The sequence below is a fragment of the Pan paniscus genome, chromosome 5, assembly GCF_029289425.2.
Source record: "Pan paniscus chromosome 5, NHGRI_mPanPan1-v2.0_pri, whole genome shotgun sequence".
Lineage (NCBI taxonomy): Eukaryota > Metazoa > Chordata > Mammalia > Primates > Hominidae > Pan > Pan paniscus.
In genome coordinates, this window is record NC_073254.2 from 53,273,567 (window position 1) to 53,300,461 (window position 26,895).

Genomic DNA, 26,895 nt, shown 5'->3' on the forward strand with positions numbered 1-26,895 from the left:
TTTGGGCGGAGTTAAATGTGAGACGGGATGGTTCTTAGCCATTATCCAGCCCTCCTGGATGTTGTTTTTGTGTGGGCTCAATGGTTGGTCAGTTCAGATTCCTGCTTTGTCTCATCTCATCTTAACCTTAAACTCTTAGTTATAATCTCATCCCTAAACTCTTATACGTGACCTTGGTGGACCCCTTACTGGGTCCCTTGGTACAAAAGTTTCTCCCTCCCAAACCAGCGTCTCCACCTCAGCAGAGCACAGCATTGCAGGCGCAGGAAGCACAAGTTCTGCAGGTGGGTTGCTGGAATGGTGGTGAGAGGAGTCACTCCTACTTCTGCCTCTTGGTTCCAGAACTCATGTATTTTAGCTGTGTGGGGACACAGCACTTATCTACAGGCCATTGATTCACAGCATACCTGCATCCTAGAGGACAGTGCCCCAACCCCCGCAGGGTGTCGTCCCTAACAGGAACCGTAGGTAAGCCTTTAATAAGCCACTTTTATCAGGCCAGCTGTTTCTGGGTGCTGTGCTATATGGTAGGACCCTGTGGACTCTAAAGAAAGCCTGTTTATGGAGCAGAACTCTCAAAGGAGCTTCGAGAGGAGCTTAAAACTCAGACTATGGAAAAAGGCAAACGAGAATTTTTAACAACTGAAGCATATACTGATTTTGTTTTGGTTCTACAATGCCACGCACTTAATTTTCTTTTTCTCCTGGTGGTTTTTCTACCCCCAATACCCTTTCTCTTATCTGCACATATTCAAAAACAAGCTCTACAGTCACCTGTTTCATACAGCCTTTCCTTATTCTTCCTGGCAGAAAATAATAATTCCTCCAGAGCCCACCACATACTTTATCTGTAGCTCTTTCTCAGGACACTTACTGCTTTATAGATCTACCTTGTGTCCCCTACACATTCCAAGGTTACCCTCTATGTCTGTTTCATCTGATATCCTTTAAAAAATGGTCATAGCTAACATTTATACAGTGCTCACCATGTGCCAGGCTTTGTCTCAGCACATTACATGTATTATGCAAATTACTTTGATCCTAACAGCAAACCTACAAGGAACTATTATTAGCCTTGTTTTACAGATGAGAAAACTGAGACACTGACACATTAAGTGGCTTGCCCAAGATCATACAGCTCATTCAAATTCAGATAGTCTGGCTTCCAAATCCGTTCTCTTAACCATTTAAAATACTGTACTGTTTCTAACAGTGTCAAGAATGATGCCAGGCATGCTTGGGGGCTCTTAAAATATTTTTAAAATGTCCAATAAGTAGACATTAGACAATCTTGATGAGTAATAATTTTATCAAGTTTTCAGAAGAGTTTGTTCCCCTTGAGAACATCAGTTGGCCTCTATTGGGTGCACTATACTCATTGCAGTGGATTGATGTCCAGGAGAAATGATCACATACAAACAATATGAAGTAGAATTCTTTCATACTTTCAATATGAAGTAGAATTCTTTCGTGTTTTTTCACAAGTAAAACAAACAGTCAGTAGAATTCTTTAACTTCTTTCATTTCATTTCAGAAATGAATTGCTCTGGAAGGCTTCCTTTGTCCTAGTGATGTGACTGTACTTGGCCACATAGGAGCTTCTAGTAATAATTGGATATGTAGCATCAGCCTCCTTTAGTTGGTTGCTCAGTAAAGTTTCTCTGATGGTGGTTCACATACGATGAAATGCTTGTCTTGTCCTGGAGCAGACTTCCTGACTGTCATTATTGGTCTGTTTTAGTTGTCTTGACCTTTTTGTCTTTTCAAGCAAGCTCAGTACAGTTTTAAGGAAGACAGATTTAAATGTTCAAAAGTTCTTTTGGAATTTCCTTGGTAGGATAAGTGATTTATTTATTTATTTATTTTTATTTTACGTTAAGTTCTGGGATTTCTGCACCTGTCCACCTGTCATCTAGGTTTTAAGCCCCGCATGCATTAGGTACTTTGTCCTAATACTTTCCCTCCCCTTGCTCCCCACCCCCCGACAGGCCCTGGTGTGTGCCGTTCCCCTCCCTGTGTCCATGTGTTCTCATTGTTCAACTCCCACTTATGAGTGAGAACATGCAGTGCTTGGTTTTCTGTTAGGATAAGTGATTTCTAACCCATCTTAAAAAGATTCTAAGTGAGTTGGATAAAATTTTAAGTAGAAATTGTCATTTAGCTTGAAAACCTGCATCATTAAGGGCCATATCAAGACTAATTTTATCTGATGAGTAAAAGTCAACTAACTTCAAAGAGATATACAAACTATTTTATTTTACTGGAAGTTTGATGTGGCCACATTCAACAAAACAATGTGAGGTTTGGAAGATTTGGTAATTGTGATAAAATTCTCATGTTAGTAGTGTTTGTTAATACAAGATGTAATTCAAACTAGCACATGCTAGTCTATAATAAGTGTTTTATTATTATGCCTGTAGAAGTTCTTCATGTTAAGCTAACGAATAATCTAAGGCTACCCAGTAAGAACTGCTTGGGCTTATGTATTTCAGTTCATAATAAAATAGATATCTGAAAATGCTTGTTTATATGAATGATGTTTATGTGAGATGTAGTGTAAAACATCTTCCCTCCATTCTAGGATTTCACAACTCGATGGTATTTAATAAATATTTCTTACTGATTTTGAGCCTAATTATCAGAAATACAGGATGGAGATTTAATTTAAATAAGCCTCTTTAAAGAAGACAGTTTGGGGTCTGAGTGGGAAAGAGTTTGAAATGAGGTGGGGCATCTTTTGTGATTCTAACCATCTTCTGGTTCTTTCTCAGGGGTGAAGTCATAATCCATAAGATAAACTGACATAGACCTATTCAACCCACTCAGAAAAATATTGCAATTCATAGCACAAAGCACCATTCTTGGTCAATGTTTCTCTCCCTGGATCTGATTTTGTGGCTTTGCAGACACTCTTCATTCATTTATCTTAGTTTTGAGTATTCACTATGTGCCAGACGCTGTGCCTTAGCACCTGGGGCATCCAAAACATTTCCTTTGCCCTCAAGAAGTTAGTAGTCCAGGGGGCAAGACAGAAATATAAACACAGCTGGAAGCAGAAAGGAAATTCAGAATGAGTAATGTCAATCATTATTTATTTGTAGCTTTACAAGCCACGCTTTTTGTGCGACATCCAGAAACAGGGAAGTTGCTGGTTAATTTCGATCCCAAAATTTTGGAAGTTGTTCGGGAAACTAAGTGTATGATAAAAATGAAGTTGGATGTACCAGAAGAGGCAAAGAGATTGCTAAAATTGGAAAGTAAATTGAAAGCAGACAAACTGTATTTGCAGGTAAGATAGATTATGTTTTCTAATTATTTTTGAAGGAGTTTTTTGGTAAAAAAAAATATGTATATATATATATATCCCTGCAGTTATGCTTCATGGCATTGAGGGAAAATTTGTTAATATGTTGATTCTTGATATAATTAAAATACTGACTTGCAAACCAAAGAAAAGATTGGAAATGGAAAGCAAAAAGTGAGAAGATTATCAGAAATCAGATTTAGGTTTCTGGATAATGACAGTGACGAAATAGCAAGTTTCAAAAACTATTCTTAATATAATTTTATAGATCTTGTGCATTAAATTTTATAATATACTTATCCTAGAATATTTATAAGATATAAATTAATAAAGTGGGGTGGCTATATAATACAAGTAGAGGTGATTCTCAACATTGTGGGGCAAAAAGGAGCATTATTTCAATTAAAGTTCACTAGTGCAGCAAAGTAAAATCTAACAAAATGAAAATGGTAGGCAAAAACTGACATTAACATGTACTGCCGGGTGCAGTGGCTCACGCCTGTAATCCCAGCACTTTGGGAGGCCGAGGTGGGTGGATAACTTGAGGTCAGGAGTTCAAGACCAGTCTGGCTAACATGACAAAACTGGGTGTGGTGGTGCACGCCTGTAATCCCAGCTACTTAGGAGGCTGAGGCAGGAGAATTGCCTAAACCCGGGAGGTGGAGGTTGCAGTAAGCCGAGATTGCTCCACTGCACTCCAGCCTGGGTGACAGAGTAAGACTCCATCTCAAAAAAAAAAAAAAAAAAAAAAAAAAAAAGTGCCATCAAAGGTTGATGATTGATTCAATCTTTGATTCAAAGGTCGAATCAAAGTATATTCAGATCCTAACACATTGTTTCTAAAATGTTTGACAAGAGTTAAGTAACATGAGAATTTCTTTAGAAAGCCAGTTAAAACAGCAAGCTGCATTAACTCATCTTCTTTGCTTTTCTTGGCAGGCTGTGGACATGTATTTTGGAATGCAGGAAAATATATAAATGCAAGGACATTTTTTTCCAGTACAATTAGTAATAGCAAAAGACTGGGGTCTAACTCCAACAATACAGAACTGATTAAATATGAGTTATAAGATAACTATACAGACATTAATGGAACAGCTGATTATTCAATGAGAAAATGAACTCTATTCCTGTGGTACAACATTTATAATTTTATAATCAATAATAAATAAATTACAGACTTTTCCTGTTTTTTTTTGTTGTTGTTGTTGGAGTCTTGCTCTGTTGCCAGGCTGGAGTGCAGAGGCATGATCTCAGCTCACTGCAACCTCCGCCTCCTGGATTCAAGCGATTCTCCTGCTTCAGCCTCCCGAATAGCTGGGACTACAGGTGTGCGCCACCATGCCCAGCTAATTTTTGCATTTTTAGTAGAGACGGGGTTTCACCATGTTGGCCAGGATGGTCTCGATCTCTTGACCTTGTGACCCACCCACCTCAGCAACCCAAAGTGCTGGGATTACAGGCCTGAGCCGCTGTACCCTGCCTATTGTTTGTCATTTTTATGATAGCCCTCCTGGTGAGTGTGAGGTGGTATCTCCTTTTGATTTTGTTTCATTTCCCTAATGGCTGGTGATTTTTGATCATCTTTTCATATGCTTACTAACCTTTTGCATACTTTCGTTCAGCAGCATCTATTCAGATCCTTTGCTCATTTTTAAATTGAGTATTTGTCTATTTTTTTAGTTATAAAGTTCATTTTAGGTTTTAAATACTATCCCTTATCAGATATATGATTTGCAAATTTTTTCTCCCATTCTTTGGGTTGTATTTTCATTTTCTTGATGGTGTTCTTTGAAGCACAAACATTTTAAATTTTGCTGAAGTCCAATTTATCTACTTTGTCTTTTGTGTTTTTGGTGTCATAGCTAAGAAACCTTTTTTGAATCCAAAGTCATGAAGATTTGTGGCGTGTTGTCTTCCAATAGTTTAATAGTTTAGCTCTTACCAAAATAGTATTTAATTGTCTTTTTTTTGAAAAAAACTAGAGTAACATTGGTATTGTGGAAACTGGATTTGGCATCAAAAGCCATGCATGAGCTTTTTGACTGGCTAGCTGTGACTTTGGAGGATTGGGTTTAAATGTACTGTTATAAATCGAAGCTAATATAGTTTGCATTACATCTTGCAAGATTTTAGCTAGTATTGAACAATATCAAGAAAGTCAAAGTTCTTTAGCCAGTGTCAAGTAGAAATAAAACTTCAACTACAAGTAATGTATAAAGGGGAAAGAGGAATCAAGAGCTTTGAAACTATTAGGTAAAAATTGAAACAGTTTGAAACAGTTTAAGATTATTAATTTGGAGATAAAGTAACTTGAATCCGCATTTCCCACACCACAGTGTAGTAAATTACAAAATAGTAAAAAATTGATCATCATGGATCATCTCTAAAACAACATCTAAGAGATAACATAAAAGCTTATTCTGTTTGTGTGGAAAAGCTAAATTTATTTTGACTCGAGAAAGCAAGTGTGGCATCAGTGATAAGATGAGGATGTTTTAATGTGTCAGAAGATAAGGAACAAAAGAGGAAATGTGTAATGACAGATATCACAAAAAGATAATTCAAACTACTTAATATACATCTAGAAAGACAAGTGATAAATATGAAAAATGAAGATGTAGAAATTGCTATTGACTTGTTTAAAGGAGATGCTCAGGTAATTTACAGGTACAGAGAAAGTGTGGTAAATCAGCATAAGTTTAAATGGGCAGCTGTCATGATGACAGGACTACGAGGAAACTGGGATTATGAAACCTTCCTGGCATGAATCAAAATGTGACTGCTACTTTAAAATGAATTAAAATAAAACATGCCATTTCAACTTCCTACAGGGTCTTCTGCAATATTATGATGAGTTATGTCAGGAAGTGCCTTCTGTGTTTGTCAATCTGATGACCCCAAAAATGAAAAAGGTTGGTATTGCTGAAGGTTTATATTGATTTTCCTGTTATTTAAAATTAGATTTCGGTTCTATAAATTATGGATTTTGGAACATCTATTCTTCTTTAGACCCTCCATCTTTCTAGTTCAATTTTATAGCTCTTTTTTTTTTTCTGCAGAATTTCTTGTCTAAGTTTCGTTGCCTTTGAAAAAACAACTAAATCTAAATCATGAGCATTTTTTCTGAAAATTCATGATTGTTTCCTGGACAGCCAAAGATGGTTAAAAATAAAAAGTCATCTTTATTAGGTGTAATAGAGGGAAAGTACATGTAAGAAAATATAACATATAATATTTGTAGGTGATAAATCCTCTTCTATAAGTGCAGATGCTCCTGTTGATAATAGAAGCAGTTGTGTTTTTACCGTTTCTAGGTGGAATCTGTGTTGAGGCAAGGACTCACAGTGTTAACATGGTCGTCTTTAACACTGGAAAGCTTCTTTCAAGAAGTCGAATTAGTTTTGGATATGTTCAATCAACTTTTAAAGAAGGTATGATCTATACATTTAAAAAGCTATCAACATATATACTCAGGATATAAGTAATAGTTTGATTATTATGAAAGCTCTTTAAAGGGTATGACTTTTAACTAAAAGGACATCCATTAGGTTTAAAATATCATGTTTTGGGCTGGGCACAGTGGCTCACACCTGTAATCCCAGCACTTTGGGAGGCCAAGGCGGGTGGATCACGAGGTCAGGAGTTTGAGACCAGCCTGGCCAACATGGTGAAACCCCGTCTCTACTAAAAATACAAAAATTAGCTGGACATGGTGGCGGGCACCTGTAATCCCAGCTACTCGGGAGTCTGAGGCAAGAGAATCGTTTGAACCCGGGAAGCGGAGGTTGCAGTGAGCCGAGATCATGCCATTGCACTCCAGCCTGGGCGACAGGGCAAGACTCCGTCTAAAAAAAAAAAAACAACTTTATATTTCTTTTACTGGATTGGGGTCTTCATTTAAGTTTGCTTTATTCTTATCCCTGAATTACCTTGCATTTAATATGTTGAAATGATGGTTCAACTTCACACTGTAGCTTAGAATATGGGGTAATTATAGACTGTCAAAAGTGGCAGAGGAGAGTGCTTAAATATTAATATTAATGTATTTAATATTAACTAGATGAGATGATCATCAAATTGAAGATTGTCTATTGATTTCTGACATATTGGCTACATAGAACAAGCCTGTCATTTTAGATGTGCTGGTCTGTGTGTCATGGCAGCATGGTGTAATACACAAACTCAGAGGCTTTGGAGTTAGATAAACCTGGGTAGGATTCTCTGCCTGTTACTAGCTATGTGTTCCTTCCCAGGTTGCTTTACTTCTCAGAGCCTTGGTGTCTTTAGTTGTAAAACTGGGATATCAGTGCCTCCTGTGCTGGAATCAGGATTAAAGGAGATAACACAAATAACGTTATGGCACATGTTATTGCTCAAGAAAAATTTAGTTTTATGTCAAGCTTTCTTTGCAGATGTCCTCCTAAAATGTTCACCAAATTATGCTTGGCTCAAGATGCAAGTTTCTAGATTTAACCTTCTAAATTAATTTATAACTCAAGCCTCTTTTGGATGAAAACCTAGCTCTAAAGGAAAGAAGAGTTTTTTTTTTTCTTACATTTTTCTTCCTTGTAGATCAGTGACTTGTGTGAAATGCATATTGATACAGTTCTGAAGGAGATAGCCAAAACTGTGTTGATTTCTCTGCCTGAAAGTGGTGCTACCAAAGTAGAAGATATGTTGACCCTCAATGAGGTATGCATTTGTTCATTAAATTAGAATCACAAAAATATTGGCCTATAAACCTAAAATGTGAAATTTCAGTCTAAAAGTAGAAACCTGGGTCAGTAGCATTTAGACTTTTTTGTTTTGTTTTTTGTGGACATTCTCTGCTCCAAGGACTTTCATGCCTTCAATAGCAAGAGCCCTGGCCACAACCTAGACTAACATTTTGTTGATATCCTCAGCCTAATGCTGGCGTTTCCTGGGGCTCTGTAAGTGGTTCACAGCTCTCTTCCACTGTGCATGGCTACCAAGGCCATATCATCTTTCTCATGGCTTTAACTCCAACATACTTTCCCTCTAAGTCACTCAGAAACCTGGGAATCATCTAGACTTCTTTCCTCACTCCTTCATTTCCTATATCCAGCCAGTCCTGAGAGGCTTAGCCAGGACTTTTTTTTTTGAGATGAAGTTTCACTCTTGTCGCCCAGGCTGGAATACAATGGTGTGATCTTGGCTCACTGCAACCTCTGCCTCCCGGGTTCAAGTGATTCTCCTGCTTCAGCCTCCCAAGTAGCTGGGATTACAGGCCTGTACCACCACGCCCGGCTAATTTTTGTATTTTTAGTAGAGATGGGGTTTTGCCATGTTGGCCAGACTGGTCTCGAACTCCCGACCTCAGGTGATCCACAGCCTCAGCCTCCCAAAGTGCTGGGATTACAGGCCTGAGCCACAACTCCCAGCCTAGGATTTTTTTCTTACTTAGATTTTGCTTGAGTTTCAGCCTGTTCTTTCCCTTTCTAGGTCAGGTCGTTACTGCTCATTTTGACTTTAGCAATTCATTTGGTGATCCAACTGGTCTCGCTGCTTCCATGTTTGCCCTGACACATCCATCCACATTGCCATCAAATCTGATTGTGAAATGCCCCAGCTTAAATCCTTCTTGGCAGTGGCACATAGTCCTTGCAGGATAAAATGTAACCTCTTCAGCACTGTTATGTTGAAACTATTTAGATACCTGTTTATCCTCCATTGACTCAAAAGCACAAAGACAGGAACCCTGTCTAAACATTTTCAAGGACCAGCACATAATGCAACCTCTCTTATAAATTCAAGACATACATTTATGTTTTGAACTGAACTCTTTCTTTCTTTTTTTGAGACAGGGTCTTGCTCTGTCACTCAGGTTGTTCTGCAGTGGTGTGGTCATGGCTCACTGGAGCCTTGACCTCCTGGGCTCAAGTGATCTTCCCATTTCAGCCTCCCAAGTAGCTGAGATTACAGGTGCATACCACCACAACTTGCTAATTAAAAAAATTTTTTTTGTAGAGACAGGGTTTCACCATGTTACCCAGGCTGGTCTTGAACTCCTGAACTCAAGCGATCCACCCACTTTGGCCTCCCAAAGTGCTGGGATTACAGGTGTGAGCCACCATGCCCAGCCTTAAAATTACTTGTTCTCAGTTTTGGGGTCTTGACTATAACTGAGACAACACTAAACAACCCATTACATTAAATTAGTTAATTAATTTAGTTTTTTGAGATGAGGTCTGCCACCCAGCCTGGAGTGCAGTGGCAAGATCATGGCTCACTGCAGACTAGAATTCCTGGGTTTATGTGATTCTCCTACCTCATCCTCCCAAAGTGCTGGGATTATAAGTGTGAGCCACCTTGCCTGTGAGATGACCCGTTTTAACATCCTGTTCTTGGTGTGTTCAAGTTTAAGATGATTCTATCTTCTGGATTGGGTGTTCCTCTATCATTATTGATTAAGTTTTTTATCCTTAAGTTATTTTGTTTGATATTGATGTGATTATACCAGCTTTTTTCAGGTTACTATTTTTCAGATGTGTCTTTTTCCATTTTATGACTTTCGTCCTTTTTGGCTTCTCCTATTTTAGATTTTGTTCTTGTAAAGAACATTTAACTGTGTTTTATTTTTAATCTATTCTGAAAGTCTTTTTAAAAAACTGGTAATTTTGACCTATTTACATTAATTGTAACTTTTTTTTTTTAAATTATACTTTAAGTTTTAGGGTACATGTGCACATTGTGCAGGTTAGTTACATATGTATACATGTGCCATGCTGGTGCGCTGCACCCACTAACTCGTCACCTAGCATTAGGTATATCTCCCAATGCTACCCCTCCCCCCTCCCCCCACCCCACCACAGTCCCCAGAGTGTGATATTCCCCTTCCTGTGTCCATGTGATCTCATTGTTCAATTCCCACCTATGAGTGAGAATATGTGGTGTTTGGTTTTTTGTTCTTGCGATAGTTTACTGAGAATGATGGTTTCCAATTTCATCCATGTCCCTACAAAGGACATGAACTCATCATTTTTTATGGCTGCATAGTATTCCATGGTGTATATGTGCCACATTTTCTTAATCCAGTCTATCATTGTTGGACATTTGGGTTGGTTCCAAGTCTTTGCTATTGTGAATAATGCCGCAATAAACATACGTGTGCATGTGTCTTTATAGCAGCATGATTTATAGTCATTTGGGTATATACCCAGTAATGGGATGGCTGGGTCAAATGGTATTTCCAGTTCTAGATCCCTGAGGAATCGCCACACTGACTTCCACAATGGTTGAACTAGTTTACAGTCCCACCAACAGTGTAAAAGTGTTCCTATTTCTCCACATCCTCTCCAGCACCTGTTGTTTCCTGACTTTTTAATGATTGCCGTTCTAACTGGTGTGAGATGATATCTCATAGTGGTTTTGATTTGCATTTCTCTGATGGCCAGTGATGATGAGCATTTTTTCATGTATTTTTTGGCTGCATAAATGTCTTCTTTTGAGAAGTGTCTGTTCATGTCCTTCGCCCACTTTTTGATGGGGTTGTTTGTTTTTTTCTTGTAAATTTGTTTGAGTTCATTGTAGATTCTGGATATTAGCCCTTTGTCAGATGAGTAGGTTGCAAAAATTTTCTCCCATGTTGTAGGTTGCCTGTTCACTCTGATGGTAGTTTCTTTTGCTGTGCAGAAGCTCTTTAGTTTAATTAGATCCCATTTGTCAATTTTGGCTTTTGTTGCCATTGCTTTTGGTGTTTTGGACATGAAGTCCTTGCCCATGCCTATGTCCTGAATGGTAATGCCTAGGTTTTCTTCTAGGGTTTTTATGGTTTTAGGTCTAACGTTTAAATCTTTAATCCATCTTGAATTGATTTTTGTATAAGGTGTAAGGAAGGGATCCAGTTTCAGCTTTCTACATATGGCTAGCCAGTTTTCCCAGCACCATGTATTAAATAGGGAATCCTTTCCCCATTGCTTGTTTTTCTCAGGTTTGTCAAAGATCAGATAGTTGTAGGTATGCAGTGTTACTTCTGAGGGCTCTGTTCTGTTCCATTGATCTATATCTCTGTTTTGGTACCAGTACCATGCTGTTTTGGTTACTGTAGCCTTGTAGTATAGTTTGAAGTCAGGTAGTGTGATGCCTCCAGCTTTGTTCTTTTGGCTTAGGATTGACTTGGCGATGCGGGCTCTTTTTTGGTTCCATATGAACTTTAAAGTAGTTTTTTCCAATTCTGTGAAGAAAGTAGTTGGTAGCTTGATGGGGATGGCATTGAATCTGTAAATTACCTTGGGCAGTATGGCCATTTTCACGATATTGATTCTTCCTACCCATGAGCATGGAATGTTCTTCCATTTGTTTGTATCCTCTTTTATTTCCTTGAGCAGTGGTTTGTAGTTCTCCTTGAAGAGGTCCTTCACATCCCTTGTAAGTTGGATTCCTAGGTATTTTATTCTCTTTGAAGCAATTGTGAATGGGAGTTCACTCATGATTTGGCTCTCTGTTTGTCTGTTGTTGGTGTATAAGAATGCTTGTGATTTTTGTACATTGATTTTGTATCCTGAGACTTTGCTGAAGTTGCTTATCAGCTTAAGGATATTTTGGGCTGAGATGATGGGGTTTTCTAGATAAACAATCATGTCGTCTGCAAGCAGGGACAATTTGACTTCCTCTTTTCCTAATTGAATACCCTTTATTTCCTTCTCCTGCCTGATTGCCCTGGCCAGAACTTCCAACACTATGTTGAATAGGAGCGGTGAGAGAGGGCATCCCTGTCTTGTGCCAGTTTTCAAAGGGAATGCTTCCAGTTTTTGCCCATTCAGTATGATATTGGCTGTGGGTTTGTCATAGATAGCTCTTATTATTTTGAAATACGTCCCATCAATACCTAATTTACTGAGAGTTTTTAGCATGAAGGGTTGTTGAATTTTGTCAAAGGCTTTTTCTGCATCTATTGAGATAATCATGTGGTTTTTGTCTTTGGCTCTGTTTATATGCTGGATTACATTTATTGATTTGCATATATTGAACCAGCCTTGCATCCCAGGGATGAAGCCCACTTGATCATGGTGGATAAGCTTTTTGATGTGCTGCTGGATTCGGTTTGCCAGTATTTTATTGAGGATTTTTGCATCAATGTTCATCAAGGATATTGGTCTAAAATTCTCCTTTTTGGTTGTGTCTCTGCCCGGCTTTGGTATCAGAATGATGCTGGCCTCATAAAATGAGTTAGGGAGGATTCCCTCTTTTTCTATTGATTGGAATAGTTTCAGAAGGAATGGTACCAGTTCCTCCTTGTACCGCTGGTAGAATTCGGCTGTGAATCCATCTGGTCCTGGACTCTTTTTGGTTGGTAAACTATTGATTATTGCCACAATTTCAGCTCCTGTTATTGGTCTATTCAGAGATTCAACTTCTTCCTGGTTTAGTCTTGGGAGAGTGTATGTGTCGAGGAATTTATCCATTTCTTCTAGATTTTCTAGTTTATTTGCGTAGAGGTGTTTGTAGTATTCTCTGATGGTAGTTTGTATTTCTGTGGGATCGGTGGTGATATCCCCTTTATCATTTTTTATTGTGTCTATTTGATTCTTCTCTCTTTTTTTCTTTATTAGTCTTGCTAGCGGTCTATCTATTTTGTTGATCCTTTCAAAAAACCAGCTCCTGGATTCATTGATTTTTTGAAGGGTTTTTTGTGTCTCTATTTCCTTCAGTTCTGCTCTGATTTTAGTTATTTCTTGCCTTCTGCTAGCTTTTGAATGTGTTTGCTCTTGCTTTTCTAGTTCTTTTAATTGTGATGTTAGGGTGTCAATTTTGGATCTTTCCTGCTTTCTCTTGTGGCCATTTAGTGCTATAAATTTCCCTCTACACACTGCTTTGAATGCGTCCCAGAGATTCTGGTATGTTGTGTCTTTGTTCTCGTTGGTTTCAAAGAACATCTTTATTTCTGCCTTCATTTCGTTATGTACCCAGTAGTCACTCAGGAGCAGGTTGTTCAGTTTCCATGTAGTTGAGTGGCTTTGAGTTAGATTCTTAATCCTGAGTTCTAGTTTGATTGCACTGTGGTCTGAGAGATAGTTTGTTATAATTTCTGTTCTTTTACATTTGCTGAGGAGAGCTTTACTTCCAACTATGTGGTCAATTTTGGAATAGGTGTGGTGTGGTGCTGAAAAAAATGTATATTCTGTTGATTTGGGGTGGAGAGTTCTGTAGATGTCTATTAGGTCCGCTTGGTGCAGAGCTGAGTTCAATTCCTGGGTATCCTTGTTGACTTTCTGTCTCGTTGATCTGTCTAATGTTGACAGTGGGGTGTTAAAGTCTCCCATTATTAATGTGTGGGAGTCTAAGTCTCTTTGTAGGTCACTCAGGACTTGCTTTATGAATCTGGGTGCTCCTGTATTGGGTGCATATATATTTAGGATAGTTAGCTCCTCTTGTTGAATTGATCCCTTTACCATTATGTAATGGCCTTCTTTGTCTCTTTTGATCTTTATTGGTTTAAAGTCTGTTTTATCAGAGACTAGGATTCCAACCCCTGCCTTTTTTTGTTTTCCATTTGCTTGGTAGATCTTCCTCCATCCTTTTATTTTCAGCCTATGTGTGTCTCTGCACGTGAGATGGGTTTCCTGAATACAGCACACTGATGGGTCTTGACTCTTTATCCAACTTGCCAGTCTGTGTCTTTTAATTGGAGAATTTAGTCCATTTACATTTAAAGTTAATATTGTTATGTGTGAATTTGATCCTGTCATTATGATGTTAGCTGGTGATTTTGCTCGTTAGTTGATGCAGTTTCTTCCTAGTCTCGATGGTCTTTACATTTTGGCATGATTTTGCAGTGGCTGGTACCGGTTGTTTCTTTCCATGTTTAGCGCTTCCTTCAGGAGCTCTTTTAGGGCAGGCCTGGTGGTGACAAAATCTCTCAGCATTTGCTTGTCTGTAAAGTATTTTATTTCTCCTTCACTTATGAAGCTTAGTTTGGCTGGATATGAAATTCTGGGTTGAAAGTTCTTTTCTTTAAGAATGTTGAATATTGGCCTCCACTCTCTTCTGGCTTGTAGGGTTTCTTCCGAGAGATCCGCTGTTAGTCTGGTGGGCTTCCCTTTGAGGGTAACCCGACCTTTCTCTCTGGCTGCCCTTAACATTTTTTCCTTCATTTCAACTTTGGTGAATCTGACAATTATGTGTCTTGGAGTTGCTCTTCTCGAGGAGTATCTTTGTGGCGTTCTCTGTATTTCCTGAATCTGAACGTTGGCCTGTCTTGCTAGATTGGGGAAGTTCTGGATAATATCCTGCAGAGTGTTTTCCAACTTGGTTCCATTCTCCGCATCACTTTCAGGTACACCAATCAGACGTAGATTTGGTCTTTTCACATAGTCCCATATTTCTTGGATGCTTTTCTCATTTCTTTTTATTCTTTTTTCTCTAAACTTCCCTTCTTGCTTCATTTCATTCATTTCATCTTCCATTGCTGATACCCTTTCTTCCAGTTGATCGCATCGGCTCCTGAGGCTTCTGCATTCTTCACGTAGTTCTCGAGCCTTGGTTTTCAGCTCCATCAGCTCCTTTAAGCACTTCTCTGTATTGGTTATTCTAGTTATACATTCTTCTAAATTTTTTTCAAAGTTTTCAACTTCTTTGCCTTTGGTTTGAATGTCCTCCCGTAGCTCAAGAGTAATTTGATCGTCTGAAGCCTTCTTCTCTCAGCTCGTCCAAGTCATTCTCCATCCAGCTTTGTTCTGTTGCTGGTGAGAAACTTGCGTTCCTTTGGAGGAGGAGAGGCGCTCTGCGTTTTAGAGTTTCCAGTTTTTCTGTTCTGTTTTTTCCCCATCTTTGTGGTTTTATCTACTTTTGGTCTTTGATGATGGTGATGTACAGATGGGTTTTTGGTGTGGATGTCCTTTCTGTTTGTTAGTTTTCCTTCTAACAGACAGGACCCTCAGCTGCAGGTCTGTTGGAATACCCTGCCGTGTGAGGTGTCAGTGTGCCCCTGCTGGGGGTGCCTCCCAGTTAGGCTGCTCGGGGGTCAGGGGTCAGGGACCCACTTGAGGAGGTAGTCTGCCCGTTCTCAGATCTCCAGCTGCGTGCTGGGAGAACCACTGCTCTCTTCAAAGCTGTCAGACAGGGACATTTAAGTCTGCAGAGGTTACTGCTGTCTTTTTGTTTGTCTGTGCCCTGCCCCCAGAGGTGGAGCCTACAGAGGCAGGCAGGCCTCCTTGAGCTGTGGTGGGCTCCACCCAGTTCGAGCTTCCCGGCTGCTTTGTTTACCTAAGCAAGCCTGGGCAATGGCGGGCGCCCCTCCCCCAGCCTCGCTGCCGCCTTGCAGTTTGATCTCAGACTGCTGTGCTAGCAATCAGCGAGATTCCGTGGGCGTAGGACCCTCCGAGCCAGGTGTGGGATATAGTCTCGTGGTGCGCCGTTTTTTAAGCCGGTCTGAAAAGCGCAGTATTCGGGTGGGAGTGACCCGATTTTCCAGGTGCGTCCGTCACCCCTTTCTTTGACTCGGAAAGGGAACTCCCTGACCCCTTGCGCTTCCCAGGTGAGGCAATGCCTCTCCCTGCTTCGGCTCGCGCAAGGTGCGTGCACCCACTGGCCTGCACCCACTCTCTGGCACTCCCTAGTGAGATGAACCCGGTACCTCAGATGGAAATGCAGAAATCACCCCTCTTCTGCGTCGCTCACGCTGGGAGCTGTAGACCGGAGCTGTTCCTATTCGGCCATCTTGGCTCCTCCTCCAATTGTAACTATTAATTAATATTTTTAGAAATACTTCTACTCCCTGCCCTCTTTTTAAAATTTATTGACTTATCTATTTCTAGATGTTATTTTATATTCTTTTTCAAATATATGTGATCTTTTTCTCATGTCTTTATTCTATTTTCTTTAGACATTAAAAAATATTTTATATTTTACAACATAATTTCACTATCTGAAAAAAATGGGGGAGTCTAATTCTGCTCTGTGCTGTTTCTACCAACTCTTGCCCAGAGTGGCTTGTTTCTTCCTGTTTTTTACAGTTTTGGATTGGGAGTTAATGCACACACATCTATTTGTGGGAATGCTGGACAGCCTTGGTTGAGAACCTGTTTCTTTTTATTTATTTCTATGTGATGCCTAGGAGTTTTACCAAGTTGGGACAACTTTATGTTGGTTTCTCAGAGGATAGAATTTCCAAAGCTTCATAGATTGTATAAACTCAAGCCCCAAACCTATGTAAGGGTAAACTAGTTGTAAATTCCCAAGGGAGAATTTGCTCCCCGCCAGCCCAGAGCCTCAACCAAGGTAGCTGACTTTCCTTTCTCGTCCACTCTTTCCCTGAGGGCCTAGCCCTTGATTTACCTGATATTAAGCAAGGGTGGGGATGGGGTAGGTCTCATTTCCAGCCTCTCACCCTTGTGAGGGATCCAAGGCCTTAATTTTTTTTTTTTTTGGTTATGAAAAAACAAAGCCCATAGAAGCTATGGTTTCAGGTTGCTTTTTATTTTAGTTTCTATGCTTTAAAAAAATTGAGACGTAACATATACTCAGAAAAGTGCACAAATTTTAAGTGCACCATTCAATGAACGTTTACATATGATACACCCTTGTAACTATCTCCATGATCAAGATATGGAACACTTTCTGTATCCCAAGTGATTCCTTTGTGCTTTACTCCAGCCAGTTACACTTCCTTCCCACCCCTAAAAGTAATCACCATTTGACTTCTATCACTGTATATTAGTTTCGCCTGTTTTTGAACTTCATGTAAATGGAATGGTGCAGAATATATTCTCTATTTCTGACTTCTTTTGCTCAGTGTTATATGTATGAGATTCATCTTTGCAGTTGTGACACATTCGTTCTTTCATTTCAACTTCTCATTGCTGTATAGTATTACATAATATGGATTTAGTACAGTTTATTTGTTCATTCTACTCTTGAGGGCATTTAGATTGTTTATAGCTTTTGGTTATATACTAAGAATTCTTGTAAATTTTTTTTTTGTGGACTTAAGCACTAATTTGGTGGATATGTACCCCAAAGGGAAATTGTTGAGTCATAGATTATGAATATATTTAGCTTTAATAGAAATTGTCTTTTTAGAGTTTGTCTCTGAACTAGGAGCCAGACAAGTTCACGCATTACATTTGATTGAAATGTCTCTTTAAGTTTTAAAAATCATTTCCCACTCCCCACTCTTTGTTTTGGCTGACAAGTTTTTTATTGTGATAAAATATACTAACATAGCATTTACCATTTTAACCATTTTAAGTGTACAATTTAGTGGCATTAGGTACATTCCCAATGTTGTATAACCATCACAATGATCTATTTCCAAAACTGTTTCATCATCTCAAACTAAAACTCTCTACCAATTATACAGTAATTCTCCAGTGGTAGTGCTAAGACTCAAGAGTGTAAGTTGCTGGGCACGGTGGCTCACGCCCGTAATCCCAGCACTTTGGGAGGCCGAGGCGGGTGGATCACGAGGTCAGGAGATCGAGACCATCCTAGCAAACACGGTGAAACCCCGTCTCTACTAAAAATACAAAAAAATTAGCCAGGTGTGGTGGCGGGTGCCTGTAGTCCCAGCTACTTGGGAGGCTGAGGCAGGAGAATGGCGTGAACCCAGGAGGCGGAGCTTGCAGTGAGCTGAGATCACACCACTGCACTCCAGCCTGGACGACAGAGCGAGACTGTGTCTCAAAAAAAAAAAAAAAAAGAGTGTAAGTCAAGATGCAGGAGGCAGAATTCTGAAGAGCATGCTTGTCAAGCAGTATGCCCAGTCACTTGCCCTGGAGTGATCTAAGATCTAGTAACAGTTGGGCTGTCTTCTCACAAACCTACCAGCAAGTGGCCGTTATAGTGAAGCCAGAGTATGATTTGTAATGACAGGGCAAGTTGGATCACACTCCTGACTGCAATCAGTTTTGGAAACACAATATATGTAACATTAATTTTTTGAGACAAAGTTGGTTTGGGCCAAACTGTGGTTTCAGATCATATTTGGGAATCAGGGCTATTTGCAGTCAGGGCAGTGTTCCTTGTCTTGGCGCATCCAAGGGTGGTTTAGGACAGATTATGTGAATTATTAAAAAGCTTTCTTCTGTTAGTTTCCAGTTGTTCTTTCTGTCCTGTGATCCTAGGGCTGATAGTACTTTCCTCCTTGGCCAGCTGGGTCCCTTTTAGGATTTACCAATGGGTGTGCTAGAAGGATGCTGGAGGAGAGAGAAGGGACTTGCTCTTTCCTGATTTGCCTCCTGTTCCTGACACTACTGTACCCACAACAACTCTTCACTCTGCCAACAGCACTTAGTCACAGCCCTGGCTTTCCCAGCCCTTCCAGAGCCAGCCCCGTGTGCCTTTCACGGTACCAGCATCATGAGGTCCCTCTCTGAGCTCCTGAGGTAGCAGTGCCGGCTGGGCAGCCCCCTCACTTCTCTGCTCCAGGTTCTAATAACTCCATCCTCATCCCAAGTCCTAGGGATGCTAGCTTCTTCCTGCTGTAATTGTTATATCTCTGTGTGCCGTCAGTGTCCCTGTAAGCATTTTGGGTCCTTTTAAGGGAGGAGACCACCCCTCATATTGTCTTATGCCCAATTTCTGCCTCCAAAGAAAGAAGTAAAAACTAAAAGGCAGAAATGAAATCCACAGGCAGACAGCGTGCACCACACCCTGGGCCTGGTAGTTTAAGATGGACCCCTGACCTAACTGGTTATGTTATCTATAGATTCCAGACATTGTATGGAAAAGCACTGTGAAAATCCCTGTCCTGTTCTGTTTCGTTCTGACTACCGGTGCATGCAGCCCCCCGTCACGTACCCACTGCTTGTTCAGTCAATCACAATCCTCTCATGGGGACCTGCTTAGAGTTGTAAGCCCTTAAAAGGGACAGGAATTGCTCACTTGGGGAGCTCGGTTTTTGGAGACGTGAGCCCGCCGATGCTCCCAGTTGAATAAAGCCCTTTCCCTCCACAACTTGGTGTCTGAGGGGTTCTTGTCTGCGGCTTGTCCTGCTACACTTTAACTGTGTTTAACCCATCCTCCATATTAAATTCTCTAATTTTATTTGTTACAATAGCTGGTGTGTCTTCCGTTTTCCTGACTGGAGCCTAACTGATAACTTCTGTCTCGATAGATCTACCAATGGAATAGAAAATCAAGGAAATGTTATGATCCAAATTAAACACTGTTAAATAATTAATGAGTATTAGCAATTCTGTCAACAAAATCAACTTGGGGCTGGACGCGGTGACTCATGCCTGTAATCCCAGCACTTTGGGAGGCCAAGGCAGGTGGATCACTTGAGCTCAGGAGTTTGACACCAGCCTAGCCAACATGGCAAAACCCCATCTCTACTAAAAGTACAAAAATTAGTGGGGGGGCGGTGGTGGTGCATGCCTGTAATCCCAGTGAAAGGAGAGGCCAGCTAGGCTTCTTAAGTCGAGTAAAGGCTCAGAAAGCTGTGAAACTCACTCATTTCCTGCCTCAAGCCTTACTTTAGTCCTAGATAAATAATAGTGAAGATATATGCTTAAAATATTCCTAACACCAGGGTTTGTGCGTGTTTTCTTCCCTAAGAAAGCTATAAACAGCGAAAATTTTGCTGTAAGCTTCCCTGTGTCCTCTCTCCCTCTCTCCCTTTCCCCGCCCCTGAAACTAAAAGGAATTTTAATTGCCTGTTTGTTTGTGACCAGCAGACCTTATCTATGCTTCCAATTCCAATTCCTTGTGAAAATACTGTGAGATCCTGTCTCCTTTACCATGCCGCTGCAAAGTCATAAAGTAGATGAAACCTAAGTTACAATTCAGGTTTTCCTCAAGATCTAAGACATGTTAATTGTCTTTGTTTCTCGCTCTAGTAACATCTCCCGGCTGCACATATTTCCCGCCTTAAAAAGTTTAAAAAGTGATCAAAGAATATAACACTGGCTACCTGCTCAAGACCCCTTCCACGCTGTGGAAGCTTTGTACTGTCACTCTGCTCAATAAAGCCTACAGCTTTTTTTTCTCTTAGTTGGTGTCTCCATCACTCGCAGCTGCCACGCCAATTCTTTGGCTTGGCTAAGGCAAAAACCTTTAGCATTACACCAGCTACTTGGGAGGCTGAAGCAGGAGAATTGCTTGAACCTGGGAGGCGGAGGTTGCAGTGAGCCGAGACCGTGTCCACTCCAGCCTGGGCCACAGAGTGAGACTCCGTCTCAAAAAAAAAAAAAAATCAACTTTGCTCTATAGAGACAAAAGCACATTAGTGGTTGCCAGAGCTGTGGAGATGGGGAAATGGGGTGACTGCTAATGGGTATAGGGATGCTTTCTGAGGTGATGAGAATATTATGGAATTAGATAGTGGTCATGATTGCACAAGTCTGTGAATATACTAAAAACCAGTAAGTTACACACTTCACAAGGTTAATTTTGTAGAATGTGGATTATATCTTAATTAAAACAAAATTTAAAAATCAATATAACTGTCTCCTAGTCCCTGGCGTACCCCTAAGTCACTTCTTTAGTATTCAGTCTGTTTCTTACTGAGTTTTAAGAATGGTCTTAGTCCTCAAGGAGTAGCGAGTCTTCTCAAGAAGAGATGGAGTCCTTATTAGGACAGGATGCTTTACTTTGTGTGGCCTCAACTGTTCATGACGTGTTATAGAGGTAGTATTTGCAGTGACATTATTTTGCCACTTGTTGAACATAAGAGGAAGGTGGCTGAGCCATTGGGTTGCCAGCTGACACAGGACATCTGTGCAGTGGAATGTGTACGTCTAAGTTTCTTACCCTTGGTATTGATGGCAGTGTGGGTCGTTGTGATTATCTGAAGTGGCCCAATTCAGCAAGGATTAATGAAGTTTGTTTTGCACGTGTTCTTTGATCAGAGTTCAGACACAGGGTTGGAGTTGAGGCACAGAGATTGTGTATGGGACAGTATCAGTGAAGATCCCAGCAGTGTGAGATACCGCAGGAGTCCCAGTGGTGGGAAGTCATCACCACCACTAGGGCTGAAGGGACCAGGGAAGAAAATTGTGCTTTCAGAGCCCAGTAAAAGCTGAAGCCATGTGGCAGGGCTCTACCAGAGATGCAGCCTCCAAGCAAGGAGGGAATGGGAAAGAAATACCCCACCTTCTCTCTCCTATAGCTCTCCTGTCTTCTCTTGGTGCCTCCTCTTGGGTTAAACCCAACTGTAAGTCAGAGAATGAGGGGGTCCCACAACGTAGGGCGTGGCAGAGAAAAGTAGAGAATGGTAGGCAGGACATGGAGTGTCTGGCAATATGGCTTTGATGGAGTGACAGGGATTATTCATAATTAAAATCATGTAAATAATTTCCACAATCAGAGCTCTTGGCACATTGCTGACTGCTGCTGCATCCATTTTTCCTTCCTTTGGGTTCTATGGAGAAAGTTTCCACCTCTCTTCAAAACTGAGGTCCTCCAAATGGGCTGTTGATTCCATGCCTACCTGTCTTCTCGGTGACCTTGTTCCGCCAGTTTTCCTTTCTCCTGTATCCTCAGCGTTGTCCTCTCCACTGGGTCCTTCTCTCCAGCAGTATCATATGCTCTCATGCTTTCCTTGCCAACAGACACTTTCCCACTTCTTCCTTTGCTTCTCATTTACAACCAGACTTCTCCAAATGCTCGCACATGCTATCTTCACTTTCCCATCTCCCATTAATTTTTGTTTCCCCAATTTCTGGCTCAAATTATTTCTGGCACGAATTATTATTTTTTAGCAGCCTTATTGAGATAAAATTCACATACCCTACAATTCACCCATTTAAAGTGTACATCTCAATGCTTTTCAGTATATTCACAGAGTTGCACAACCATCACTGCAATCAATTTAGAACATCTTCATCACCCAAAAGAAACTCGTCCTCATTAGTCATTCTCCATTTCCTCTCAACCCTCCCAGCCCCGAGGCAACCCCAAATTTCCTTTCTGCTTCTATAGACATGCCTATTCTGGACATTTCATGCAAATGGAATCATACAATATATGTTCTTTTGTGACTAGCTTCTTTCTCTTAGTGGAGTGTTTTCAAAATTTATTCATAGTAGCCTATATATCAGAACTTAATTTCTTTTTTTTCTTTTTAAAGAAACAACAATGTCTTGCCCTGTCACCCAGACTGGAATGCAGTAGTGTGAATATGGCTTACTGCAGCCTCTAATTCCAAGGCTCAAGCGATCCCCCTGTCTCACAAAACTTCATTTCTTTTTATTGCTGAATAATATTCCATTGTATGGTTATGCCACATTTTATCTATCCATTCACCAGTTGATGGACATTTGGGTTGTTTCCACTTTTTGGCTACTATAAAGAATGCTGCTGCGAACATAAGTGTCTATTTTTTTGTGTGTGTGGACTTAAGTTTTCATTTCTCTTGGGTATGTATACCTAGGAATGGAATTACTGGCTCCCAACTCCATGTTATACTCTTTGAAGAACTGCCAGGATGCTTTCCAAAGTGACTGTATCATTTTTCATTCCCACCAGCATGTATGAGGGTTCCAATTGCTCTACATCCTTGCCAACACTTGCTGTTATTTGTCTTTTTGGTGACAGCTGTCCTGGTGAGTGTGAAGTGGTATCTCAGAGTGGTTTTGACAAATGTTTCCCTATTAGCTAGTGATGTTGAGCATCTTTCATGTGCTTATTTTTATGTTTTTGAGACAGGGTCTCACTCTGTCCCTCAGGCTGGAGTGCAGTGGCGCCATCTTGGCTCACTGCAACCTCTGCCTCCTGGGTTCAAGAGATTCTCCTGCCTCAGCCTACCAAGTAGCTGGAATTACAGGCATGTGCCACCATGCCCGGTTAATGTTTGTATTTTTAGTAGAGAGGGGGTTTTGCCATGTTGGCCAGGCTGGGCTCAAACCCCTGATCTCAAATGATCTGCCTCCCCCTCAAGTGCCTCCCAAAGTGCTGGGATTACAGACGTGAGCCACCGTGCCCTGCCTCCTGTGCTTATTAACCTTTTGTATGCTTTCCTTCAGAAGTAGGTATTCAGATCATTTGCTCATTTTAAAATTGGATATTTGTCTTTTTATTTTTGAGTTGTAATAATGTTTTATAGATACTAGTTCCTTATCAGATATATGATTTACAGTTTTTTTTCTCCCAGTCTTTGGGTTTTCTTTTCAATTTCTTTATGGTGTTCTTTGATGCACAAAAGTTTTTAATTTTGATGAAGTCTAATTTATCAATTTTTTTCTTTTGTTGTTCTGCTTTTGGTGTCACATCTAAGATAACTTTGTGTAATCCAAGGTCATGAAGATTTATGCCTATATTTTCCTCTAAGAGTTTTTTTTAGTTTTAATTCTGAAATTTTACGTCTATAATCCATTTTGAGCTAATCTGTTTGTATGGTGTAAGGAGAAGGTTCCGTTTCATTCTCTTGCAAGTGGATATTCAGTTGTCCCAGTACCAGTTGTTAATCCCATTAACTTTACTATTATATGGTATTGGAAACGTGTGGAAAAATTTGTATGACATTCTCCCATTTGTTTTGTGGGTATATTCTTTTCAAAAGATTACTGTATGTTATTTTGTCGAGGTTTCTGGATATATCATGGGGATGCCAAGATAAACATGTGTGTTCATTCTGCCAAGTTAATTAGTGTGTCTGGTTCCTGAGGGAATTTCAAAGCTGGGATGTATAAACACATATGTCCAATCTGCCATGATCAGCTGGAATTGTCTACTTGCTTAACACTTATTTTCCCTGTTAGACTGAAGTGGCTTCCAGCCTCCGTTACCATTCCAATGTTTAGCACTGCACTGAATAAATTGAAAAGGACAAACTGAATGAATGATGGAGCAAGGTCAGAAGAGTCGGTGGGTGTGGAGAGGATCACAGAATATCCTTGGATAGAAGGAGGGACACCATGTCTCCTGGGACTAAAAAATGATGAGAATGCGTTCAGATACAGATTAGACGGTCAAGAAAGGAACACATAACACATGGGGGCAAAACATGGGGAATATGGGACTTCCCAAGGCTTTTCTGGAGAGAAGTTTGCATGGACAGACTTGGGATCCTCTGCAGTTGTGTTCTTGAAGGCCCAACGTGGCTGCTCCTATTTACATTTTTTTTTTGAGACGGGGTCTTGCTCTGTTGCCCAGGCTGGAATGCAGTGAACATGGCTCACTGCTGCCTCCTGGGCTCAAGCAATCCTCTTGCCTCAACCTCCTGAGTAGGTGGGACCACAGGCACGCACCACCATGCCTGGCAAAATTCTAAAAAATTTATTGTAGAGATGGGGTCTCACCATGTTGCCCAGGCTGGTCTCAAATTCCTGGGCTCAAGCAATCCTCCATCCTCAGCCTCCAAAAGGGTTAGGATTACAGGTATGAGCCACTGCACCCGGCCCTGATTTACTTTTACCTTTTTTTTTTAGAGATGAGGTCTTGTGCTGTCACCCAGGCTGGAGTGCAGTGGCGCGATCATGGCTCCTGCAGCCTTGAACTCCTGGGCATGAGCAATCCTCTTGCTTCAGCCTCCTGAGTAGCTGGGATTATAGGCACGAGACACTGCATCCAACTACTTTTCTTTGTCCTAAAATGAGTGTATTTTGTGGGCATGTCAAAAGACTTATTGAACTTTATAAACTAGTTTTCTTTTCTGAATTTGACTAGTTCTCAACTTCTTCCTAAAGCATTTGCTAGTAGAAGAATTTAGAAAGACAAAGTGCAGGCATTTTGAATCAGACAAAACTGATTTCAAATAGTTTTTCCAACTACTCTGTGACCTAGGAAAATTTCTTATTCTTTCTGAGCCTCAGTTTTCTCTGCTGTGAAATGGGGACCATAATATTACTCACCCCATTACTCATCCCAAGATCAGTGTTTAACTAAATGAGTTAATATGTGTAAAGCTCTTAAATTGATGCCTGTTATACAACACTATGCTCAATTAAAAACTTTATCTAATTTAACTCTCCAAACCAATACTCTGGATTGTCTTCTTTTGAAACCACATCTCATTTTCAACTTCTGGCATCATCTTCTCTCCACCCCTTCAGCCTTCTTTCTTTTCACCTATGTGAATATCAAGGTAGATTTCTATGTGTGATTAATAGGTCAAAGATGGACTTTTTCATCTTTCTGCTGTTCTTTGGGCCTTAGCAGCTATGCTTTTAGCCATTGACAATTTTGCATCTGAAGCATTATGCCATTTTCAGCTATCTCTAGCTTTTTTTTCAAGTGAAGTTAATTATAGTTTTATAAATTAAAGTCATAGGACTAATTTTCACAGTGTTACTTTTAAGTATCTGGAAAATAATAGTCATTTCTTTATTTAACAGACATACACAAAAGAATGGGCTGACATTCTAAACCACAAAAGTAAGCATGTGGAAGAAGCTGTCAGAGAACTTATATCAATATTTGAGCAGATTTATGAAGTGAAATACACTGGGAAAGTAGCAAAACAGTCAGGTAACTTTTCTCGTTACTATGTTTGAATTACAAGATCTACAGATTCGTTCTTATGTAAGCACCTTCTGCTTAGCAGGTACTGAATTCCAGACCCTCCCTTCCCCAGAAGCAAAGAAGGTGTTCAGCATAAATCACATTGTTTGTACCAACAGTTTAAGCCCAGAGAGTTCTTTTTGTTAGTTCGGGAATGGTGGGAACCCCTCTCAAATCCAAGTTCCCAACCCCGGTCCAGCGTTGCAAGTTGGCCTTCCTATGGATAGCAGTCTCAGGCCTGCTATGCTAACTCTATTTTTTTTTTTTTTTTTCTGGTGCAGCATTCTTATCAAGTCACTTTGACTATTTGATTTATTTTACTTTGTTTTTTTTGAGAAAAATAAACCAGGAAAAGGTAAATTCTATAATTTTCTTGAATCTGGAAAACTTAATCTGGGTGAAACCATGTTTTAAGACTTTTTTTTTTTCTTTTCCTAGATCCTTCTCTGTGTAGAGTAAGCTATGAATTCCTACTTACAACTATCTTTGGGGTTTGGGTACAGATAAATGGTACCCAGTTGAAGAGTGCACTCTCAAGGAAGAAAACATGATACGGAAGCATGTATTCTCCACCATCCATTCCCCCTCCCATGATTAAAGGATGCCCTAAAAGGCTCCTAACTTTTGATTCTGCCCACACCCTCATAACCTTCATTCAGTTTGCTTGACTGGGACTAAGAGAAACTTCCTTACTTCATCACATCTGTTCAGGCAAATTTGTATGACAAGGTGCCTGCATTATTTAAAGTGAATGAAATAATTTTTACCCTATTGAATTTCCTGTTATCTCAATAGGTTCTAATAGTTTCAGTTTTATTAATAAGCCCGAGAGAGAAGCTGTTGAATTTGAATCCCCTTTATCAGGGGCAGGGAATTTTAAGAAAAGATTCCCTAGTAGGGGAGTGTTTTGCTTCCTAGATTATGGTTTAAGAACACGGGACTTTTAGCTTTGCTCAGATTATTGTCCTGTCCTAGATATAACAAATCTTTGGATAAATTAGAAGAGAAAGACATATTTCATTTTAAAGTTTTGTTTTCAAGCTCTAAATAAGAACTGATTAGGTAAAACTTTGTAGTTGGAGGTTTTACTTGTTAGTATTGTAAGGGGATGTGCCTGTCAGTCACGATCCCTGTTTACTACGCATCTGCTCTTCTCCCCAGCTGCTGCTCAGGGAAGTAGTGTGAGG

At 40.2% G+C, this 26,895-nt stretch overlaps 1 protein-coding gene across 1 annotated transcript in view; it reads left to right on the plus strand.

The window, feature by feature from the left end:
• DNAH8 (dynein axonemal heavy chain 8) overlaps positions 1-26,895 on the plus strand; it is a 332,740-nt gene that overhangs the window by 73,292 nt on the left and 232,553 nt on the right. Inside the window, exons 18-22 of the mRNA XM_055113566.2 lie at positions 3,102-3,289; positions 6,139-6,219; positions 6,622-6,738; positions 7,880-7,999; positions 25,543-25,675. Coding sequence (XP_054969541.2) covers positions 3,102-3,289; positions 6,139-6,219; positions 6,622-6,738; positions 7,880-7,999; positions 25,543-25,675 — 639 coding nt within the window. The remainder of the gene's footprint in view (positions 1-3,101; positions 3,290-6,138; positions 6,220-6,621; positions 6,739-7,879; positions 8,000-25,542; positions 25,676-26,895) is intronic.